Source organism: Amblyraja radiata, chromosome 6 (genome assembly GCF_010909765.2).
Source record: "Amblyraja radiata isolate CabotCenter1 chromosome 6, sAmbRad1.1.pri, whole genome shotgun sequence".
Taxonomy (NCBI): domain Eukaryota; kingdom Metazoa; phylum Chordata; class Chondrichthyes; order Rajiformes; family Rajidae; genus Amblyraja; species Amblyraja radiata.
In genome coordinates, this window is record NC_045961.1 from 101,116,816 (window position 1) to 101,141,637 (window position 24,822).

General features: G+C 45.9%; 1 protein-coding gene across 1 annotated transcript in view; it reads right to left on the bottom strand.

The window, feature by feature from the left end:
- The window catches only part of mxra5 (matrix remodeling associated 5), a 64,346-nt gene that overhangs the window by 19,695 nt on the left and 19,829 nt on the right, over positions 1-24,822 (bottom strand). Inside the window, exons 2-4 of the mRNA XM_033023355.1 lie at positions 8,882-9,279; positions 5,218-5,347; positions 617-1,007 (exon numbers count right to left, since the gene is read on the bottom strand). Of these exons, the coding sequence (XP_032879246.1) occupies positions 617-1,007; positions 5,218-5,347; positions 8,882-9,084 (724 nt within the window). The 5' untranslated portion in view covers positions 9,085-9,279. The remainder of the gene's footprint in view (positions 1-616; positions 1,008-5,217; positions 5,348-8,881; positions 9,280-24,822) is intronic.

Consider the following 24,822-nt stretch of genomic DNA (forward strand, 5'->3'; position numbering starts at 1 on the left):
CAAATTAGGGGACCAAAACTGCACACAATACTCCAGGTGTGGTCACACACAACAACGTACCTCGGTGACTGCCAATCACCCCCCCACCCCCCGGACACTTATTATTATTTATTTAAATCATTTGCTATGTCGCTCTTCCAGGGAGATGCTAAATGCATTTCGTTGTCTCTGTACTGTACACTGACAATGACAATTAAAATTGAATCTGAATCTGAATCTGACTAGGGCCCTGTACAACTGCAGAAGGACCTCTTTGCTCTTATATTCGATTCCTCTTTTTATAAAGGCCAACATGCCATTCGCTTTCTTCACTGCCTGCTGTACCTGCATGCTTACTTTCATAGACTGATGTACAAGGACCCCAGATCCTGTTGTACTTCCCCTTTTCCCAACGTGGATGTGGAGAGGATGTTTCCACTAGTGGGAGGAGAGTCTAGGACTAGAGGTCATAGCCTCAGAGAAAACCCATGGGGAGAAAGTACAAACTCCGTACAGACAGCACCCGAGGTCAGGATCGAACCCGGGTCTCTGGCGCTCTGAGGCAAGCAACTCTGCTGCTGCACCACTGTGGCGCCCATCGTTTCTACATCCTTGCTTCGCAAGTCTCAGTGATTACCTCCAGCCTCCTTCCCCCAGTTCAGCAGCCACTGTAGTCTGCAGTCACATCTCCATGGGTTGTCGTGCAGATAGATGCTATCCAGCTGTAGCAGCTGACTCAGCATTTTCCCGGGCAGCGTGTGGATGGAATTATCAGCCAAGTAGAGGTGCTTTATTGATGAGAACTTAAAATGCTGGAAGAATGAGAAGGTCACAAAGGTGTTGGGATGGATCTGTTGCAATTTGTTCCCTTCCAGGTGCACAAGGGCCAGCGAGGTCATCCCGTAGAACGCGCCGGGCTGAATGAATACTATCTTGTTGTGATCCAAGTGCAACCTTTGCAGATTCACCAGTCCCTGAAACGTCGTTCCCGTTATGGCAGTCATTTTATTGTAGCTCATTTTCAGCGCCTGGAAGAGAAGACAAAATTACATTGACTAAAACGAGGCAATTCCAAAACCAACACTAAATCAGTTCAAGATGCTTCGTAAGGCTTCGACCAAATTGCCACGGATTTACAGTAACAAGCAACACATGTACACTATTCACAGATTATTGAGGCGATTAGTCTTGTGTTTCCCACAGGGAATTGTTGGACTTTGTTGAACATTCTTGGGAGGTTTGAGGGAAATATTGGAGATGGAGGGCATAAGGTCATATGTAATAGGAGTAGAATTAGGCCATTCGGCCCATCAAGTCTACTCCGCCCTTAAATCGTGGATGATCAATCTCTCCCTCCTAACTCTCTCAATTCTATATAACCATATAACCATATAACAATTACAGCATGGAAACAGGCCATCTCGGCCCTTCTAGTCCGTGCCGAACACTTACTCTCACCTAGTCCCATCTACCTGCACTCAGACCATAACCCTCCATTCCTTTCCCATCCATATACCTATCCAATTTATTTTTAAATGATAAAATCAAACCTGCCTCCACCACTTCCACTGGAAGCTCATTCCACACAGCTACCACTCTCTGAGTAAAGAAGTTCCCCCTCATGTTACCCCTAAACTTCTGTCCCTTAATTCTGAAGTCATGTCCCCTTGTTTGAATCTTCCCTACTCTCAATGGGAAAAGCTTATCCACGTCAACTCTGTCTATCCCTCTCATCATTTTAAAGTCCTCCATCAAGTCCCCCCCCTTAACCTTCTGCGCTCCATAGAATAAAGACCTAACTTGTTCAACATTTCTCTGTAACTTAGTTGCTGAAACCCAGGCAACATTCTAGTAAATCTCCTCTGTACTCTCTCTATTTTGTTGACATCCTTCCTATAATTGGGCGACCAAAATTGTACCCCATACTCCAGAATTGGCCTCACCAATGCCTTGTCCCCATAACCTCTAATACATGTACTAATCAAGAAAGGAGGAAAAATGAAAAGAGAACTAGACCAGGAGCCAATGGATTATTTCCTTTGGAGAGATGGAATGGGTGACGTTTCATGTCAAGACCCTTCTTCAGACCCGACCAGAAACGTCACCCATTTCCTTCTCTCCGGAGATACTGCATGTCCCACTGAGTTACTCCAGTTTTTCTTCTACGGTGTAAGTTCAGAGGTTCATAAGTGATAAGCCATTCGGCCCATCAGGTCTACTCCACCATTCAATCGTGGCTGAACTATCTTTCCCTCTTAACCCCATTCTCCTGCCTTCTCCCCGTAACCCTCGACACCCGTACTAATCAAGAATCTATCTATCTCTGGCTTAAAAATATCCACTGACTTGGCCTCCACGGCCTTCTGTGGCAAAGAAATCCACAGATTCAACACCCTCTGACTAAAGAAATTCCTTCTCATATCTTTCCTAAAGGGCCGTCCTTTAATTCTGAGGCTATGACCTCTAGTCCTAGACTCTCCAACTAGTGGAAATCTTTACATTATTTTTTCGTTGCAGTATTTTAATTAGCCACAAATGGGATTCCTCCTCTGCCAAATTTTAATGAAGGAGTTCTGAACCACCGTGTCTGTAAAATGTAAGAAAAATTATAAGGGTCGCAGGGCAGCAGGGTGGTGCTGCGGTAGAGTTGCTGCCTCACTGTGCCAAAGACCCCGGGTTCGATCCTGATAATGGATGCTGTCTGTACAGTGTTTGTACCTTCTCCCCCGTGACCGCATGGGTTTTCTCCAGATGCTGCCGTTTACTCCCGCACTCCAAAGACATAAAGGCTTGTGGGTTAATTGGCTTCTGTAAATTTTAATTCAGCCCTGGTGTGTAGGATAGTGCTAGTGTTGGCATGGAATGAAGGGCCTGTTTCCACGCACGGTTTCTCCAAAGTCTAATGTTTGTAAGTCAAGATGTTTTCTCAACTTTACCCAGTCTCTTAAAGTGGTTGACGTAACAACCCGTTCATAGAAAAATAGAAAATAGTTGCAGGAGTAGGCCATTCGGCCCTTCGTGCCTGCACCGCTATTCAATATGATCATGGCTGATCATCCAACTCAGTATCCTGTACCTGCCTTCTCTCCATACCCCCTGATCCCTTTAGCCACAAGGGCCACATCTAACTCCCTCTTAAATATAGCATGTTGGAAGAGGCCTGGCAAGTCATTCCAGTGTCAGAATAGGTTTTATCACCATTTCTCAAGAGAAATAATGAGCAAGGTTTGATGATTTATGGCTGAATAGTTTTTTTTATTTCAAACTGACAGCTTGATAGAGTGGATGTGGAGAGGATGTTCCCACTAGTGGGAGAGTCTAGGACCGGAGGTCATAGCCTCAGAATTAAAGGACATTCCTTTGGGAAGGAGATGAGGAGGAATTTATTGAGTCAGAGGGAGGTGAATTTTTGGAATTCATTGCCACAGAAGACCGTGGAGGCCAAGTCAATCAATATTTTTAAGGCAGAGATAGATAAATTCTTGATTACTCTGGATGTTGGAGGTTATGGGGAGAAGGCAGGAGACTGGAGTTAAGAGGAAGAGATATATCAGCCATGATTGAATGGTGGATTAGACAATGGCCAAATTCTGCTCCTATCGCTTATGAATTTAAGATGTAAACTTAACTTCAAGAAGGAGGTGAAGGTCCTGGAAAAGGAACAGTAATAGATGACTAAATTGGTTAGAAGACTGAGCAATTTTAGCCTCAGGGTAAAATTAAAGAAGCTAGGTTGGTTACTTTGGAGCAGAGAAGTTTGAAAGGAGATTTGATGGAGGTGAATAAAATAGATAATTATTGTGGAGGTAAACAGTGGCCTTTAGCTAGGGGCAGGGTGAACTGATTTAACATTCTGCACAGAGGATACAGGAAGAATATGAGTAAACATTTTTTTAGTTTAGTTTAGTTTTGTTTAGATTATTGTCATATGTACCGAGGTACAGAGAAAAGCTTTTGTTGCATGTTATCCAGTCAGTGGAAAAACTATATATGATATTTTCAAGAGAGAGTTAGATTTAGCTCTTGGGGCTAAAGGGATAGGGGGGAAAAGCAGGAATGGGGTACTGATTTTGGATGATCATATTGAATGCTGGTGCTGGCTCGAAGGGCTGAATGGCCTAATCCTGCACCAATTGTCTATGTTTCTATACATGATTACAATTGAGCCATCCACAGTGTACAGAATCATTATAGTGGGAATAACATTTAGTGCCAGAAAAAGTCTGTAAATTGTCCCAAGTGTGAGTAGGATAGTGTTAATGTGCGGGGTGATCGCTGGTCGGCATGGTCTTGGTGGGCAAATGGGCCTGCATCTGCGCTGTATCTCGAAAGCCTCTTGAGTCTAAAATCCAATCAAGAATCTGTCAAACCCCACTTTAAAAATACCCAATAACACGGCCTCCACAGCCTTCTGTGGCAATGAATTCCACAAATTCACCACCCTCTGATTTTCTAAAGGTAAATCCTTTTATTCTGAGGCTGTGCCCTCGGGTCCTAGACTCTCCCACTAGTGGAAACATCCACCCCATCCAGGTCTTTCACCATTTGGTACGTTTCAACGAGGTGTCCCCTCACCTTCTAAACTCCAGCGAGTACAGGCCCAGTGCCGTCAAAAGTGCTTCACCCAGAGAGTTGTGAATCTGTGGAATTCTCTGCCTCAGAAGGCGGTGGAGGCCGATTCTATGGGTATTTTCAAGAGAGAGTTAGATCGAGCTCTTAAAGATAGCCGAGTCAAGGGATATGGGGAGAAGGCAGGAACGGGATACTGATTGTGGATGACAGTGAATGGTGGTGCTGGCTTGAAGGGCCGAAAGGTCTACTCCTGCACATTGCAGGGGAGAGATAAGACTTTGCCTTCCATCACAGTGAGGCGGAGATTCGCTGTGATGGATGTTTGTGTAAATTGTGTTGTGTCTTGGTTCTTCTACTTGTGTGTATGACTGCAGAAACCAAATTTCGTTTGAACCTCAATGAGGTTCAAATGACAACAAATAAATTGTATCTACACAAAAAAGCTGGAGAAACTCAGCGGGTGCAGCAGCATCTATGGAGCGAAGGAAATAGGCAACGTTTCGGGCCAAAACCCTTCTTCAGATAAATAAATTGTATAATTGTATCATTATCGATTGTCTAAATGCTCATCATTATACTTTACATTCATTCTTTTGCAAAAGAAAACATAAATGCAGTTTTAAACAGCTTATACGATATAAATAATGTACCAAAGCCAGGTACTACCTGCAGTGAACTCAGGTTTTTGAAGACTTTATCTGGAAGATTTTGAATGTCATTGCCGTGAAGCATCAGAAGTTCCAGTCGCTGCAGACCATCGAAGAATTCCTTGCGCACGCTCTGTATGTTGTTGAAGCTGTACAATACAGAAGAGTATCACTCCTATTATCCATGTGGAAAATCCAACTAATGCAGTGCTTTATAGGGTTAAGGGCCTGTCCCACTGTACAAGCTAATTCAAGAGCTCTCCCGAGTTTGAAAAAAAAAATCAAACTCGTGGTAAGCACGTAGAATGTACGTAGCGGGTACGTCAGGACTCAGGACATCTCTTAGCGGCTCGTAACGCTAACGGCAGGTACTCGGGAAACGTGGTAAGCTCGTGAAGACTCGTGAAGATTTTTCAACATGTTGAAAAATGTCCACGAGAGCCCCGAGTACCTACGAGCGGCCATTACCGTAATTCTCCGAGTTCGAATCAGGGGAAACTCGGGAGAACTCTTGAATTAGCTCGTACAGTGGGACAGCCCGTTAAGGAGGGAGAGATAGATCATCCATGATTAAATGGCGGAGTACACTTGATGGGCCGAATGGCCTAATTCGACTCCAATTCCTTCTAACCTTCTGACCTTTATCGAAGTCAAAGATCACTCTTTCTCTCTCTCTCTTTTAGTTTAGTTTAGTTTAGAGATACAGCGAGGAAACAGGCCATTTGGCCCACCGAGTCCGTGCCGACCAGCGATTCCCGTACACCAACACTATTCCACACACACTAGGGACAATTCACATTTATACCAAGCCAATTAACCTACAAACCTGTAATTCTTTGGAGTGTGGGAGGAAACCAAAGATCTCGGAGAAAACCCACGCAGGTCACGGGGAGAACGTACAAACTCCGTTCAGACAGCGCCCGTGGTCAGGATTGAACCCGGATCTCTGGCGCTGTGAGGCAGCAACGTGTCACCCTCAATCTATACCAGACATTTTACTTGTCAGAAAGATTTCTTTCTTTTCGTCGCATTTTTACTTTTATACGATTTGAACGTCGACTTATTAGGGAATTTAATGTACAGAGATACTGCGATGTTTGACTATACTCTGCCTGTCACAAAACACAATGTAGCAGACAGTGGTGTTTTGAAGAAAGGACGGCACGGTGGCGCAGCGGTAGTGTTGCTGCCTTACAGCGCCAGAGGCCCGGGTTCCATCCTGACTACGGGTGCTGTATGTACGGAGTTTGTACACTCTCCCCGTGACCACTTAGGTTTCCTCTGGGATCTCCCGCTGAGTTTCTCCAGCATTTTTGTCTACCTTCGATTTTCCAGCATCTGCAGTTCCTTCTTAAACACTTTGTATAGGATGGTGCTAGTGTATGGGGGAGCTCGCTGGTCGGCGTGGACCCGGGGGGCTGAAAGGCCTGTTTCCGCGCTGTATCTCTGAACTGAACTAAGCATAACGTGTAGGAGTAACTCAGCGGGTCTTGAGCTAAAGTCTCTTGAGAGAGGTTTGAACCCACATCCCTTTGACTCAGCGAGCAGAGTCCACCACTAAGCTATAGCTGAGGGCATGCAGAAATCATAGACATAGAAACATAGAAAATAGGTGCAGGAGGAGGCCATTCGGCCCTTCGAGCCAGCACCGCCATTCATTGTGATCATGGCTGATCGCCCCCTATCAATAACCCGTGCCTGCCTTCCCCCCCATATCCCTTGACTCCACTAGCCCCTAGAGCTCTATCTAACTCTCTCTTAAATCCATCCACTGACTTGGCCTCCACTGCCCTCTGTGGCAGGGAATTCCACAAATTCACAACTCTCTGGGCGAAAACGTTTTTTTCTCACCTCAGTCTTAAATGACCTCCCCTTTATTCTAAGACTGTGGCCCCAGGTTCTGGACGCGCCCAACATTGGGAACATTTTTCCTGCGTCTAGCTCGTCCAGTCCTTTTATAATTTTATATGTTTCTATAAGATCCCCCTCATCCTTCTAAACTCCAGTGAATACAAGCCGTCTTTTCAATCTTTCCTCATATGACAGTCCCGCATCAAATTTACCAAGCGCATACAAAGTTACTTATATAAAACCTTGGGGTTAAGTATTGTCATGGAATCAGAGGTATATTGCTTTGAAACAGGCCCGTCAGCCCAACGTGCCCACACTGACCAACAGGCCCCATCTACACTAGTCCCACCTGCCTCCATTTGGCCCACATCCCTCTAAACCTGTCCTATCCATGCACCTGTCAAAATGTTTTTTAAAGATTGTGATGTTACTTGCCTCAGGTAACTCCTCTGGCGGCTCAATCCATATACCTATCACCCTTTGTGTAAAAACGTCTGTTTCTAGACTCCCCTACTCTGGGTAAAAGACCACCCTGGCCACTCTCTCATTTCACCCCTGGTAGAAGGTACAGGAGCCTTAAAACTGTAACGTCCGGGTTCAGGAGCAGCTTCTTCACCAACAGCCATCAGGCTATTCTATACGGCCATCGTAGAGTCTGTCCTCACCTTCTCCATCATGGTCTGGTTTGGCTCAGCCACCAAGCACGACACCTGGAGGCTGCAGCGAATCGTACGATCAGCTGCACACTGCAAGGGCCAGGAAGCGAGCCGGCAAGATCATCTCTGACCCCTCTCACCCTGGCCACAAACTCTTTGAATCACTTCCCTCTGGAAGGCGACTCCGGACTGTCAAAGCTGCCACAGCCAGACATAAAAACAGTTCTTATCCACGAGTAGTTGCTCTACTCAACAGCCAAAAATCTGTAGCCTCCCTTTGATCTGGTATTTTATTTCATTCACATGTTTAAACCACAATGTTTTATTATTAAAGTTTAATATTTTATATGTCATTCTTAATTGGTTACTGTATGTTGTGTTGTTACTTGCGAGCGGAGCACCAAGGCAAATTCCTTGTATGTGAACATACTTGGCCATTAAGCTTATTCATTCATTCATTCATTCATTCATTCATTCATTCATTCATAAATAAAACATTCTTGACTTTCTTGTCTCTGTGCATTGACCCTATAATTTCCTTTCCAAGAAACATAGAAGCATAGAAATTAGGTGCAGGAGTAGGCCATTCGGCCCTTCGAGCCTGCACCGCCATTCAATGTGATCATGACTGACCATCCAACTCAGTATCCTGTACCTGCCTTCTCTCCATACCCGCCGATCCCTTTAGCCACAAGGGCCACATCTAACTCCCTCGTAAATATAGCCAATGAACTGGCCTCAACTACATTCCGTGGCAGATAATTCCACAGATTCACCACTCTCTGTGTGAAAAAAAAATGTTTTTCTCATCCCGGTCGTAAAAGATTTCCCCCTTATCCTTAAACTGTGACCCCCTTGTTCTGGACTTCCCCAACATTGGGAACAATCTTCCTGCATCTAGCCTGTCCAACCCCTTAAGAATTTTGTAAGTTTCTATAAGATCCCCCCCTCAATCTTCTAAATTCTAGCGAGTACAAACCGAGTCTATCCAGTCTTTCTTCATATGAAAGTCCTTACATACCAGGAATCAGTCTGATCTTATGCACATATGCACATCTCCTGATCTTATGCACATTGCTGTGCAAAATTTTTGCAGCTTGGTAGATACTCCAGCTATGGAGTAACCATGCCTTATGGATTTAAGACATCATGCTGATGATGGAACCAAGTACTTACCCAAAATTGATCCTCTCCACCAGCTTCGGTATTCCAGATGGCACAGCTGTCAGAGATCGAAAAGTGCAGTGGACTTCAGTGGAAAAGTAGCAGGCACAGGGTTGTGGACAGGAGAGGGTGAAGCCTGGATAGCCCAGAGACAACATCAGTACAATGGAGAGAGTTACCACAGGGATCAGGTGGGATGATGCCTCACACATCATTGCCTTCCTTCAGTAAGCGTTACCGGATTAGGAATGGTGCAGATGGCGGAACGAGAGACGGCGCTGTATGTTGTAAGCTCTTCGAGTGCTGTACAATCTACCTAGCTTATCTTCGTGTTGTACCTTTGACAAACGACGAGCGTTTCACCAAGTCGGGTGCTTTTTAAAAAGTGTTACATACAATTCTGGCTCATTCTGTTGAGAAAGAAAGAAAAAAACATTTATCCACTGATCTACTGTTATCCAAAAACATGAGGCACAGTTCGAGTAAAGGACCTTTCATTGTCCATTCCCTGATTCCATACAATCTGACCCGACCATGAACAGAATGATCAACCCAGCCAGGAAGCGAGCGGGCAAGACCATCTCTGACCCCTCTCATCCTGGCCACAAACTCTTTGAATCACTTCCCTCTGGAAGGCGACTCCGGACTGTCAAAGCTGCCACAGCCAGACATAAAAACAGTTTTTATCCACGAGTAGTTGCTCTACTCAACAGCCAAAAATCTGTAGCCTCCCTTTGATCTGGTATTTTGTTGGTTCACATGCTTGATCAATGGTGTTTTATCATTAATGTTTTATTATTATTAATGTTTAGTGTTTTCTGAGTCATTCGTAACTGTCACTGTATGTCATGTTATTACTTGTGGGCGGAGCACCAAGGCAAATTCCTTGTATGTGAATACTTGGCCAATAAACGTACTTACTTATTGCTTCACATAAAGGTTCAGCATGACTTTTCGCTGCTCAGGGACTAAATCCAGGAAACTTCCACGAACCATGCATGATCATAGATTATAATTTTTTTTCAAATATTTATAATTTATCTCTCCTAGTTCCATGTTCTGTCTTAAGAAAATTAATTGTTTTTTTTAATAGAAAATATATCCAATTATTTTCAATAATAATATTTCCAAAACAAACAACAGCCACCACCATGCTCTGGGTAGTGTTGTAGAGCAGAGGGATCTAGGAGTACAGGTGCATGGTTCCTTGAAGGTCGAGTCGCAGGTAGATAAGGTGGTCAAAAAGGCATTTTGGCACATTGGCCTTCATCAGTCAGAGTATTGAGTATAGAAGTTGGGAGGTCATGTTGCAGTTGTATCAGACGTTGGTGAGTCCGCATTTAGAGTATTGTGCATAGTTCTGGACACTGTGTTATAGGAAAGATGTCGTCAAGCTGGAAAGGGTACAGAGAAGATTTACAAGGATGTTGCCAGGGCTAGAGGGTCTGAGCCACAGGGAGAGGTTGGGGCAGGCTGGGACTCTATTCCTTGGAGTACAGGAGGATGAGGGGTGATTTTATTGAGGTATATAAAATAATGAGAGGAATTGATCGGGTAGATGCACAGAGTCTCTTGCCCAGAGTAGGGGAATTGAGGACAAGAGCACAAAGGTTTAAGGTGAAGGGTAAAAGATTTAATAGGAATCTGAATGGGAAATTTGATGGTGATCAGAGGGTGGTAGGTGTATGGAACAAGCTGCCAGTAGAGGTAGTTGAGGCTGGGACTATCCCAAAATTTGAGAAACAGTTAGACAGGTATGCGGATAGGACAGGTTTGGAGGGCAGATGGGACTAGTGTAGCTGGAACATGTTGGCCGGTGTGGGCAAGTTGGGCCGAAGGGCCTGTTTCCACACTGTATCACTCTAGGACTCTATGACTCTATGACCACCATAAAACAAAGTTACAAAATATTCGTAATACTAAATATTAAATGACTATGTTATGGGCCAGTCCTACTTACGCGACTTTTTCGGCGACTGCCGGCACCCATCATAGGTCGTTGCAGGTAGCGGAAAGTTTTCAACATGTTGAAAACTCTTTGGGCAACTAAGGAAACGACTCACGACCATACAGGCAACAGCCCGGCCACATGTCGTGGGGTGAAGCCCGTATGGTCGTGCGTTGTCGCTCAAAGAGTCGTAACTTGTTCTGGTCGGATTTTCAACATGTTGAACATTTTCGGCGACCTGCTTGCGACTATGATGGGTGCCCGCAAGTCGCCGAAAAATTTGCGTAAGTGGGACAGGCCCTTTACAATTCTGGTCCAGGATGCATTCAACACAGTGCCCATCGGTCCTGGAAATCCCCCACTGAATTGAATTTGAATTGAATTGAATTGATTTTATTAGGGACAGTGCATATTAATAAACATTTGCATGTAATACGCAAGATTGTAGCCAGTAGCTAATTTCCATCTTTAGTCCCACACAAGGTAAACACATCCCAAACAAGGTAAAAACAAAAGACAAAAACAAAAAACAAAACAAACAATATGGTTTAGCCTGCAGTCATAACATAGAATAAATAACAAACACTCAACACAGTTTAAAGTCCCAAAGTCATTGTCTCTTCCCTCCTTGCTCTCCCTCTGCGCTGAGGCAATCCAAGCCTCCGATGTTGTGACCCCGCCGGGTGATGGTAGGTAAGTCCCGCAGGCTGAATCCGTGCTCCGCAAACGGGCCGGTTCAAACTCCGCGGCCCGGGGCGGTCGAAGCTGCCGAAGCTGCCGTCCTCCAGTCCAGCGGACGCAGCTGTAGTTGCGGGGGCTCCGGAAAACAGAACTCGAGCTCCCGATGATGTCGTCCACTGGCCCACTGGCCCGCGGCCGAGCCTCCGAGGCTCCAAAGTCGGGTCGGAAGTTGTGCCGCACCGCAACCACAGCCCCGAAGTCGGCCAGGCTCATGTTGGTAAGTCCTGGCTCTGCTCCACAGCCTCCACAGCCTCGAGGTCGGTCGCAGTTGGAGGCCGCCAGCTCCGCGGTAGGCCTCAGCGCAGACGGACACGGAGACGGGGGATACGACAGGAAAGGTCGCATCCCCCCCCGAAGGAAGAGTCAAAAAACATATTACACCCACCCCCCCACACACACACACAGCCAAACAAACCGAAATAAACCGCAAAAACAGGACAAAGGAAAACAAAAAACAGAAAAGACAAATGGACTGCAGGCGAGCCGCAGCTGCAAGGCAGCACAGATGGACAATGGAATCAAGGGATATGGGGGGAAAGCAGGAACGGGGTGCTGATTTTGGATGATGAGCCATGATCATATTGAATGGCGGTGCTGGCTCCAAAGGCCTGCACCTATTTTCTATGTTTCTAGGGCACCAGGGCACCCAGGCACGGACATAACCCCGGTGAAGGGGCAGGCAGTCGGCTTGGAAGAAAGTCAATTGTTGGCAAAATGGAAGAGTTGGGAAGGTGGGGGGGGTGGGGGGGGGGAACAGCAGAAGGTTCTTCTTCTTCTTCTTGCGAATGAAACATAAATAGACCAAAGGAATAGTTAGATCTCAAGTCGGGTGTTGAGCAGCCAGGTTGTTGTCTCTGTTGGCGTCAATGTCTGCCAGGCCCTGACACAGCTCCATTTGGTGGGTGGTAGAGCGGGCACCCAGAGATGACATGGTTGGCTGTCTGTTGTTCTGCTCCACATTCACAGGCTGGGCTCTGGCGGAGGGAGTCCCCATCTCCACAAGCTGGCGTTGAAACACCCAACTCCAGTACAAAGTCTGTTGAGCTTCAACCATGCTCCTCTGCGGAGCTCAGACCGCAGAAGCAAGATTCCATTATCCATCGCTATAGACTATGGATATGCCATTTTGTCACATTTTGTCTGTTATTCATGTTTGATAAAAGTGACAATGCCATGCATAATTGAGAATCATGCTCAAAGCTCTCCCATGTCAACAACTCTCATAAGCACTGAAATATTTGTAACTTATGATATCATTACTTAAGATTTTTTTCATTTTTAGTTTTGGTTTTAGAGATAAGAGCATGGGAAACAGGCCCTTCAGCCCACCAAGTGCATGCTGACCAACGATCACCCGTACACTAATTCTATCCCACACACAAGTGACAATTTACAGGAGCCAATCAACCTACAAACCCGTACATCTTCGGAACGGGGGAGGAAACCGGAGCACCCGGAGAAAACCCACGTGGTCGCAGGGAGAATGTGCCAACTCTGTACAGACAGCACCCGAGGTCAGGATCGAACCTAGCTCTATGGTGCTGTAAGGCAGCAACTCTACCGCTGCACTGCCGTGATCTTGCCTTGCTGGCACAATACAGTTCAAACCAACTCTTACCCCGTGGCAATCCCTTCTCTCTCTTTTTCATCTTCTCATTATCTCTGTTTCATTGTTTTACTCTCTGACCTCCCTCTCTCTTTTCCTTCTGGCTTGTTTTGATTGAAGGTGCCATGAGAGCCACTAAAGTTTAGTTCAGAGATGCAGCTCGGAAACAGGCCCTTCGGCCCATCGAGACCGTGCTGACCAACGATCCCTGCACACAAACACTATCCTACAGACACTGGGGACACTATTCACATTTATACCAGGTCAATTAACCTATAAACCTGCATGTCTTTGGAGTGTGGGAGGAAACAGGAGCACCCGGAGAAAACCCACGCAGGTCACGGGGAGAACGACGGGGGACGACAGATGGCACAATGGGCTAAGTGTTCGGCTGGCAACCGGAAGGTAGCTGGTTCGAATCCCGCTTGGAGTGCATACTGTCGTTGTGTCCTTGGGCAAGACACTTCACCCACCTTTGCCTGTGTGTGTGGATGTAATTATGTGAAGCACTTTGGGGTCAATGCAAGTTGACTAAAAATGTGCTATATAAATAAAGAAATTAAATTTAATTTAATTAAAAATTTTAATAATTTTAACGTACAAACTGTGTACCGACAGAACCCGTAGTCGGGATCAAACCTGGGTCTCTGGCGTTGTAGGCGCTGTAAGGCAGCAACTCTACCATGCGCCACCGTGCTGCCTATACTGTGCCATTGCTGCCTGCTTGGACATATGACAGCTTGTGGCATTTTTGGGATAGAGTTTGGACAGCAGCTGAATGTTATATTGCATTACCTTGCCGGAGATGCCATTGTTTTCCGGATCGTATCTCCGGTCGCTCTGCGGCCTAACATCGTGGAGCTGGAGGCCTCGCTCGGGACTGACTTTGAGCCCCACCGCGGGGACGTGGACTTACCGTCGGATCCCTTGCCTGGGATCGACGCTCCAACAGCAGCCTGCGGATTTCAACATCGAGGTGCTCGCCGTCTCGGGTAGAGACCGATGTCGGGAAGCTCCAGTCGCAGAAGGTTTCGACCAGCCCCGACCTGGGGTCCGATTGCCAGATGCGGGGGAACTGAGATCCCCCCCACCACCACCACCACCCGATGCAGGAGCTTGATCGTCCCGACGCGGAGGGCCCGCCGCTGGCTACGGGAGTCAAGATCATCCCGTCAACGGAATGCTCGAGGCCCCCGATCGCGGAAGAACAAAGAAGGGAAGAGATTGAACTTTTTTTCACCTTCCATCACAGTGAGGAATGTGGAGGAGTCACTGTGGTGATGTTTATGTTAATAATAATAATAATAATAATAAACTTTATTTATAAAGCGCTTTAAACAACCGCAGTTGCCACAAAGCGCTGTACATGAGAACTCATGGACAAAAAGTTATTACAAACCATTAAAAACCGTAAAACGAACGACTAAAAACAGTAAAAATTAAAAGACATTAAAAGCACTAAGAACAGGAGCAATGTCTCAGCCAGTGTCGAAAGCCAGAGAATAAAAATGAGTTTTTAGGGAGGATTTGAAGATGGACAGTGAGGGGGCCTGTCTGATGTGCAACGGCAAGGTGTTCCAAAGTGCCGGAGCAGCAACAGAAAAGGCTCTATCCCCTCTGAGCTTCCACTTAGACCGTGGCACCTCAAGGAGCAGCTGATCAGCTGACCTGAGGCACCGGGCAGGAGCATATAGGTGGAGCAGCTCAGAGAGGTTAGGCGGGGCGAGCCCATTCAACGATTTGAAAACAAATAAAATAATTTAAAAATGAACTCGAAAGTGCACTGGGAGCCAGTGAAGGGAGGCCAAAATTGGCGTAATGTGCTCCCTCTTTCGAGTTCCGGTCAAAAGGCGAGCGGCAGCATTTTGAACAAGCTGGAGACGAGCCAATGAAGCTCGTGCGACTCCAGAGTAGAGTGCGTTACAGTAATCCAGCCTAGATGTAATAAAATGTATTTTGTGTGTTCTGTTGTTTTTTATTGGTATGACTATGGCAAATTCCTCGTATATTGCAAAACATACTTGACTAATAAAGTATGATTATGATTATGATGTTGCATGGCATAATGCCAAACCTAGCAGCGTGACTAATGGTGAAGGATATACAGGGGTATGAGGATATTGGAACCTTGTGCAAAAAACAAGGCGCTGGAGTACCTCAGGAGGTTCCCTGTGGGGGGAAATGGACAGGTGCCAATTCAGGTTGCGACCCTTCCCAAGATCGCAAGAAATTGCAGAGAATTGTGGACGCAGCCTAGACCATCATGCAAACCAACATACCTTCTATTGACTCCATCTCCACTTCATGCTGCCTTGGCAAGGCCAGCAGCATAATAGACAATAGACAATAGGTGCAAGAGTAGGCCATTCAGCCCTTCAAGCCAGCTCTGCAATTCAATGATATCATATCTGATCACCCCCAATCAGTACCCCGTTCTTGCCTTCTCCCCACATCCCTGACTCCGCTATCTTTAAGAGCCCTATCTAGCTCTCTCTTGAAAGTATCCAGAGAGCCGGCCTCCACTGCCCTCTGAGGCAGAGAACTCTCTGTGAGAAAAAGTGTTTCCTTGTCTCCGTTCTTAATGGCTTACCTCTTATTCTTAAACTGTGGCACTTGGTTTTGGACTCCCACAAAATCGAGAACATGTTTCCTGCCTCTAGCGATTCCAAACCCTTAATAATCTTTTATGTTTGAATAAGATTGCCTCTCATCCTTATAAACTCCAGAGTATACAAGCCCAGCAGCTCCATTCTCTCAGCAAATGACGGGGGTGGGAGATTGCAACCTTCACGTGGTCTGCCCTGTTTCGATGAATGCAATCAACCTGGCGTGCACAATCAAATAAGATCAAATAGAACAAGTTGTCCTACAACTTTAGGCTGTGCACGCCATACGCAAGAAGAAGAAGAAGCATATGACAGTCCTGCCATCCCGAGAATTAACCTTGTAAACCTACGCTGCACTCCCTCAATAGCAAGAATGTCCTTCCTCAAATTAATGGACCAAAACTGCACACAATACTCCAGGTGTGGTCTCACTAGGGCTCTGTACAACTGCAGAAGGACCTCTTTGCTCCTCTACTCAAGGATAGGTCTCACTCTGGACACTTCTTCTTCGACCCGCTCCCATCGGGCAAGAGCCACAGCAGTGTCATAACGCACACCTCCAGACTCAGGGACTGTTTCTTCCCAGCAGTTATCAGGGGAATATACCATCACCATCCTATCATCAACTAGTAGGTATGTTGCAAAGCCTACCTGAAGCGTCGTTGAAAATCTGCCGTTGTGGGTGTGCGCGATTTTGGCGCCGTTTAGAGGGGGCGGGTTTAAAACGCGATTTTCTCTAAGCTGTTCCAATCGAAAATGTTCAGCCTAGTTAATTATTAACGAAAAATCGCTGGAAGACCCCGTCGCAAAAGCTATTATTAGTTTTAAAGGCCTTGAATAATAGTTATAGTAGTTTAAAAATCAATCTTTAAACCCGCGACAGCCAGCAACCGCAGGGTCCCATAAAGCAAACCACAGAAGTTAGGTTGTATATTTTTACATTAAAAAGGGCTTTTAAAGAACCCTTTATACAAAGTTTAATATTGCGAGTAGCTCAATTTGGCCCCATTATATCCCGCAGTATTTTTCTCGGCATTTGGGGGCACAAATCTACCGCAATGTGAACGTTCTAAACCAGCGCGTTCCACAGGGACCCACTGGAAAGCTGATTTAAAATGGACTTTAATTTGCAGCAATTGAACACTAAATTCCTTCCATTTGGCCTATAAATTAATGTAAATGAGATTTAAAAATCATGTTTTATTGTGAATTATTTGTGAATATTATTTGGACATTTAGGCTATTTAAAAATGTTAATCATTTATTAAGAAATGGATAGATGTTTAGATCTAGTAATTGAAGTCTGAAATTAGCTACAATTAGGTAACTAACTAATTATATGCTTTAATTTCAGGTCATCCAAGTAAGATTATTTTATATTTGTTTCAGAATGCTTCAATCTATGATAACTGAAAATTTCATTCAGTTCTCTTAATTTTTAAGAAAGTTATGGGCTTTTGACTGTTCACGATCACAGCTTTTTTGTTATGTCCATAGAAAATCAATAGGGAACAAGATGCTCATTTCCCAGTATGAAAATGGCCATAACTTTTTAAATACTTGAGATATGAAAGTGAATTAGGTGTCAAATTAAACTTATTTTTATGCTTTATCTGATGGGATAAATTACAGACTTGATTTTTAAAATCTCAAAATTTTGTAACATTGCTACAACTAGAGAGCAGTCCTGAGCTACCATCTACCTCGTGAGAGACCTTCGGACTATATTTAATCGGACTTTACTGGACTTTTATCTTGGACTAAACGTTATTCCCTTTATCCTGTGGATGTACACCGTGGATGGCTCGTTTGTAATCATGTATAGTATTTCCACTGACTTGAGAGCATGAAATGAAAAAGCTTTTCACGGTACCTCAGTACATGTGACAGCAACCTGAACTAAACTAGAAGGGTGAAAATTGGTACAAGTGCATGAGGGGAAGGCGTGAGGCAAACACTACCCATTCCATTCACCTCTCTTCATCAGCTTTCTCACATTTAATTCAGCATCTAAAGAAGGGTCCAGACTCGAAACGTCATCTGTCCAATGCTAAAGGAGACCCTTGATTAGAAAGGATGTCAGGGGTTATAGGGTGAAGGCAGAAGAATGGGGTTGAGAGGGAAAGATAGATCAGCCATGATTGAATGGCGGAATAGCCTTTAGTTTAGTTTAGTATCAGTTTAGAGATACAACACGCGAACAGGCCCTTCGGCCCACCGGGTCCGCGCCGACCAGCGATCCCCACACATTAACACTATCCTACACCCACTAGGGACAATTTTTACATTTACCAATTAACCTATAAACCTGTACGTCTTTGGCATGTGGGAGGAAACCGAAGATCTCGGAGAAAACCCACGCAGGCCACGGGGAGAACGTACAAACTCCGTACAGACAGCACCCGTAGTCGGGATTGAACCCAGGTCTCCGGCGCTGCATTCGCTGCAAGACAACAACTCTACCGCTGCGCCACCGTGACTAACCGTGACTTGATGGGTTGAATGGCCTAATTCTGCTCCTAGAATTTATGAACTTACGAAGTAACCAATACAGATCTGCAACATCTCAGGAACATCAACGACAGTCTACCTAAGATTCTGGCTGTGGAATTCCACGAAAAGGGAAGACATAGAAACATAGAAAATAGGTGCAGGAGTAGGCCATTTGGCCCTTCGAGCCTGCACCGCCATTCAATATGATCATGGGTGATCATCCAACTCAGTATCCTGTACCTGCCTTCTCTCCATACCCCCTGATCCCTTTAGCCACAAGGGCCACATCTAACTCCCTCTTAAATATAGCAAATGAACTGGCCTCAACTACCTTCTGTGGCAGAGAATTCCAGAGATTCACCACTCTCTGTGTGAAAAACGTTTTTCTCATCTCGGTCCTAAAAGATTTCCCCCTTATCCTTAAACTGTGACCCCTTGTTCTGGACTTCCCCAACATCGGGACAATCTTCCTGCATCTAGCCTGTCCAACCCCTTAGGAATTTTGTAAGTTTCTATAAGATCCCCCCTCAATCTTCTAAATTCTAGCGAGTACAAACCGAGTCTATCCAGTCTTTCTTTATATGAAAGTCCTGACATCCCAGGAATCAGTCTGGTGAACCTTCTCTGTACTCCCTCTATGGCAAGAATGTCTTTCCTCAGATTAGGAGACCAAAACTGTACGCAATACTCCAGGTGTGGTCTCACCAAGACCCTGTACAACTGCAGTAGAACCTCCCTGCTCCTATACTCAAATCCTTTTGCTATGAATGCTAACTTACCATTCGCCTTCTTCACTGCCTGCTGCACCTGCATGCCTACTTTTAATGACTGGTGTACCATGACACCCAGGTCTCGTTGCATCTCCCCCTTTCCTAATCGGCCACCATTCAAATAATAATCTAAGACATTTGGAAAAAAATCAGTTGCATGTGCAGGGGAGAATAATGGAAATGTGTTTGTGATTATTCAAGAGTAATTTAGTACAGGGTCAGTTATTTTGGAGTAATCGTAGTAATAATCCAATCAAAGTATTTGGATGCAGAAGTCTGAATTAAGATATGATTCATCAGTACCCAGAGTGTGTAATTGAGATTAGCAACAGTTCCAATGTCCTAATTTTTAAACTAACTTTCTCAGCAGAGTCTCTGCCAAATCCATTCAGGAAATATTACTCTCTGCAATATTTTGCTTCCTTACAACCAATCTGGCTCAGACACTACTAATGAAGGATGACAACCTCCAGGCCCTTTACTTTGATTTTTATAGGAAGTTTTCCCTCTTAATTTCAAAGTAGTGTCATTTATTAATGGGAAATAGATATTCATGTAACGTTCTTAAGTTGTTGGACAGGCTAGATGCAGGAAGATTGTTCCCGATGTTGGGGAAGTCCAGAACAAGGGGTCACAGTTTAAGGATAAGGGGGAAGTCTTTCAGGACCGAGATGAGAATTTTTTTTTCACACAGAAGGTGGTGAATCTGTGGAATTCTCTGCCACAGAAAGTAGTTGAGGCCAGTTCATTGGCTATATTTAAGGGGGAGTTAGATGTGGCCCTTGTGGCGAAAGGGATCAGGGGGTATGGAGAGAAGGCAGGTACAGGATACTGAGTTGGATGACCAGCCATGATCATATTGAATGGCGGTGCAGGCTCGAAGGGACGAATGGCCTACTCCTGCACCTATTTTCTATGTTTCTATGTTGGGCGGCATTATGGCGCAGCGGTAGAGTTGCTGCCTTGCGGCGCCAGAGATCCGGGTTCGATCCTGACTACGGGTGCTTGTACGTACGGAGTTTGTATGTTCTCCCCGTGACTGCATGGGCTTTCCCCGGGAGCTCCAGTTTCCACCCACACTCCAAGAGACAAACAGGCTTGTAGGCTCTTCTTCTTCTTCTTGTGCATGGCGTGCACAGCCTAAAGTTGCAGGACAACTTGTCCCATTTGATCTTATTTGATTGTGCACGCCAGGTTGATTGCATTCGTCAAAACAGGGCGGACCACGTGAAGGTTGCAATCTCCCAACCCCGGCTAATTGGCCTGGTATAATTGTGAATTATCCCTTGTGCATGTAGGGTAGTGTGAGCGTGCGGGGATCGCTGGTCGGCGCGGACTCGGTGGGCCAAAGGGCCTGTTTCCGCGCTGTATCTTTCAACTAAACTAAACTATGAAGGATCTCAGGGTAGAAACAATGAACTGCAGAAACTGGCTTACACAAAAGAGCACAGAGTGCTGGAGTAACTCAGCGGGTCAGGCAGCATCCCCAGAGAACATGGACAGGTGATTTACAATTCAAATTCAGACTTTAGAAATACAGCTTAGAAAGTGGACCATTGGCCCATCATGTCCGCGTCGATCAACGAACACCCCTTACACCAGTTCTATCCCACACACAAGGGACAATATGCAGGGACTAACCTTACTGTACCATTTACTGTTGTGTGGTGTCTTTTTAAAAATGCTGTTTTTTCCTTTTTCTTCCCTCCCTCCCACAAATATGTAATATGTGGATATGTGACTGTTCCATTCTGTTTGTTGTTTGTTTGTTTGTCTTTTTGCACAAAGTCCGTGAGCATTGCCACTTTTCATTTCACTGCACATCTCGTATGACTTGGCTTGACAGAAGCCAATTAGCCTACACGTCTTTGGAATGTGGGGGGGAAACCGGAGCACCCGGAGAAAACCCACGCTGTCACTGGGAGAACGTACACATTCCATATGGACAGCACCCGTGGTCAGGATCGAACCTGGGTCTCTACGCTGTAAGGCAGCAACTCAGCCACTGCGACACTTTACTGACCATGACATTTTTGGTCGGGACCCTTCTTCAGACTCTATGTCTCAGTGTTGGAAACAAATGGGATACAGCTGTGTTATCTACATATACTGATCTACTGCTTTAGCTGAGCTTTAATGGTGAATGGGTTCAGCATGCTTAAGGGCCTGTCCCACGAGCATGTGACTGCATGCGTCTAGCGCGACCTAACGTGGTCGCTTGAGCCGTACGGCCTCGCGGGGCCGGTCCCACTTCGATCGCCGGAGCCGTATGGAGTTGTGCGGAGCTGGTCCCGACATCGCGCGGGGCTCCGAAAAACTGACACTGTCCAAAAATTCCGCGCGGCAACGGCCTGCCGGCCCGCAGACACATTGAGGCCGTACGCACCGCCTCAACGGGCGTGCGCAGCGTCTCAACGGCGTACGCAGCGTCTTGACGCCGTACGTAACGCGCGAACTTCCCGCGGACTTCGCCCAAACTTCACGTCAACTCGTACGGGATCACTCAACCTCCACACGGCCCCCGCACGGTCCCCACTTCCGGTTTCGTCGCGCTTGCCGCATGCAGTCGCATGATCGTGGGACTGGCCCTTAAGTCCCATTGTACGATACGATGCGATAGAGCTTTATTCATCCCAGGAGCGAAGTCGGTCTGCCACAGTCATAAAAACACAACAAGATACATGAGACGTGAAATTAAAGTGAGGAGTGGAAAGTCCAGGGTAGGGGATGTGACAAGATTGGGGAGGAGGGGGAGTCAGTCTACCTCACAACAGTTTGACAGCCACAGGGGAAAAGGATCTCTTGTGGCGTTCTAGTGTGGTAATTTGATCCATGTAGAGAGCTATATATTTAAGAAGCAATAGACAATAGACAATTGATGCAGGAGTAGGCCATTCGGCCCTTCGAGCCAGCACCGCCATTCACTGTGATCATGGCTGATCATCCACAATCAGTACCCCGTTCCTGCCTTCTCCCTATATCCCTTGACTCCTCTATCTTTAAGAGATCTATCTAACTTTCTCTTGAAAGCCTCCAGAGAACCGGCCTCCACTGCCTTGTGAGGCAGAGAATTCCACAGATTCACAACTCTCTGGGTGAAAATGTTTTTCCTCATCTCCATTCTAAATGGCCTACCCCTTATTCTTAAACTGTGGCCCCTGGCTCTGGACTCCCCCAACATCGGTAACATATTTTCTGCCTCTAGTGTGTCCAAACCTTTAATAATCTTATAAGTTTCAATAAGATATCCTCTCATCCTTCTAAATTGCAGAGTATACACGCCCAGCTGCTCCATTCTCTCAACATATGACAATCCTGCCATCCCGGGAATTAACCTTGTAAACCTACGCTGCACTCCCTCAATAGCAAGATTGTCCTTCCTCAAATTTGGAGGTAAAAACTGCACACAATACTCCAGGTGTGGTCTCACTAGGACTCTGTACAGGCAATCTCAGCAGGTAAATAAAAGCATAGAATGATACAGTTGGCCCTTTGGCCCAACACATCCATGCCAACACGATACCCATATACATGTCCCATTTTTCTGTGTTTGATCCATATTTCTCTAAACGTTTCCTACCCATGTTTCTGTCCAAATGTCCTTTAAATCTGTGGAATTCTCTGCCACAGAAGGTAGTTGAGGCCAGTTCATTGGCTATATTTAAGAGGGAGTTAGATGTGGCCCTTGTGGCTAAAGGGATCAGGGGGTATGGAGAGAAGGCAGATACAGGATACTGAGTTGGATGATCAGCAATGATCATATTGAATGGCGGTGCTGGCTCGAAGGGCCGAATGGCCTACTCCTGCACCTATTGTCTATGTTTCTATGTTTCTAAGAGCCAAGTAGGCAACAGACCTGATGCAGGTGAACGGGATTAGTGAAAGTGGGCAGCATGGACATGACGGGCCGAATGGCCTGTTTCAATACTGAGCGACTTGTGATTCTAGGATATCAATGGAGTCTGTCTTTGTGAAAGATAAAATGACCCATCTGTCTCTTTGCCATGATCTTTGATGCTACAACGGAACGAAGAAAGGGTAAAATATGTTTTAGTTTTAGTTTTAGAGATACAGCACGGAAACAGGCTCTTCGGCCCACCGAGTCCGCGCTGACCAGCGATCCCCGCACGCTAACACTATCCGACACACACCAGGGACAATTTACAATTTTGCCAAACCTTCAAACCTGCTCGTCTTTGGAGCGTGGATGAAAACTGGAGCGCCCGGAGAAAACCCACGTGTACACAGGGAGAACGTGCAAACACCGTACAGAGAGCGCCCGTAGTCAGGATCGAACCCGGGTCCCTGGCGCTGTAAACAATTCTACCGAGGATAAATTGGCTGCCGATATGCCTGAGGCTCTTCAGAAGAATGGCAGCATAGTCTAAAGAGCGCTTTAACAGAGGTAATAAGCAAAACCTCTTTCCAGCTGCAGGGAAGCTGAAATCCAGATGTTACCAGTTTGGAATGAATGGAGAAAGAACCAGGAGGGAAATGAAGATAATAATTTAATGCTGTAAGGCACTGCGTTCATTGTCTGAAACGTTCATGGAGACTGGACACAAAATGCTGGAGTAACTCAGCAGGTCAGTCAGCATCTCTGGATGGTTAATTCCCCAGATGGAGGGACTGTCATATGCTGAGAGAATGGAGCAGCTGGGCTTGTACACTCTGGAGTTTAGAAGGATGAGAGGGGATCTTATTGAAACATGTAAGATTGTTAAGGGTTTGGACACGCTAGAGGCAGGAAACATGTTCCCGATGCTGGGGGAATCCAGAACCAGGTGCCACAGTTTAAGAATAAGGGGTAAGCCATTTAGAACGGAGACGAGGAAATACTTTTTCTCACAGAGAGTGGTGAGTCTGTGGAATTCTTTGCCTCAGAGGGCGGTGGAGGCAGGTTCTCTGGATGCTTTCAAGAGAGAGCTAGATAGGGCTCTTAAAAATAGCGGAGTCAGGCGATATGGGGAGAAGGCAGGAACGGGATGATCAGCCATGATCACATTGAATGGCGGTGCTGGCTCGAGGGGCCGAATGGCCTACTCCTGCACCTATTGTCTATTGTCTATTGATAGGAATGGGTGTCGTATTGGATTGAGACACTTCTGCAGACTGAGAGTCAGTGGAGAGGGAAATGAGAGATATGGAAGGGTAAGGTGTGAAAACGAGAGATCAAAGAGGAACAATAACCCAGAAAAATGGAGAATAGATCATTGTTGGTTTGGGGAAGTTGACCACGAAGCATTCAAAGTAAAATGTAATCAGGAGGATAGTCAAATTAGCCAGAGAACTAGGGTGGGGAGGGACGGAGAGAGGGGAGGGGAGGTAAGGCTAATGCCCCTGTCCCACTTAGGAAACCTGAACAGAAACCTCTGGAGACTTTGCGCCCCACCCAAGGTTTCCGTGCGGTTCCCGGAGGTTGCAGGTGGTTGCCGGATGTTGCAGGTTGTGGAGCAGGTAGGGAGACTGACAAAAACCTCCGGGAACCGCACGGAAACCGCACGGAAACCTTGGGCGGGGCACAAAGTCTCCAGAGGTTTCCGTTCAGGTTTCCGAAGTGGGACAGGGGCATTACTTGACGTTAAGGAAGTCAATATTCATACTGTTGGGTTGTAAGTTGCCCAAGCTAAATATGAGGTGCTGTTCCTTCAATTGCCGTTTGACCTCACTCTGTCACATATCCACAGCAACTATCCCAATGAAAACCAAAACTGGCTCCAAAAAGATAGATGCAAGTTTCCATGGAAAATGAAGGTAGTTTTTTCGAGACGTGTAGGAAGGAACTGCAA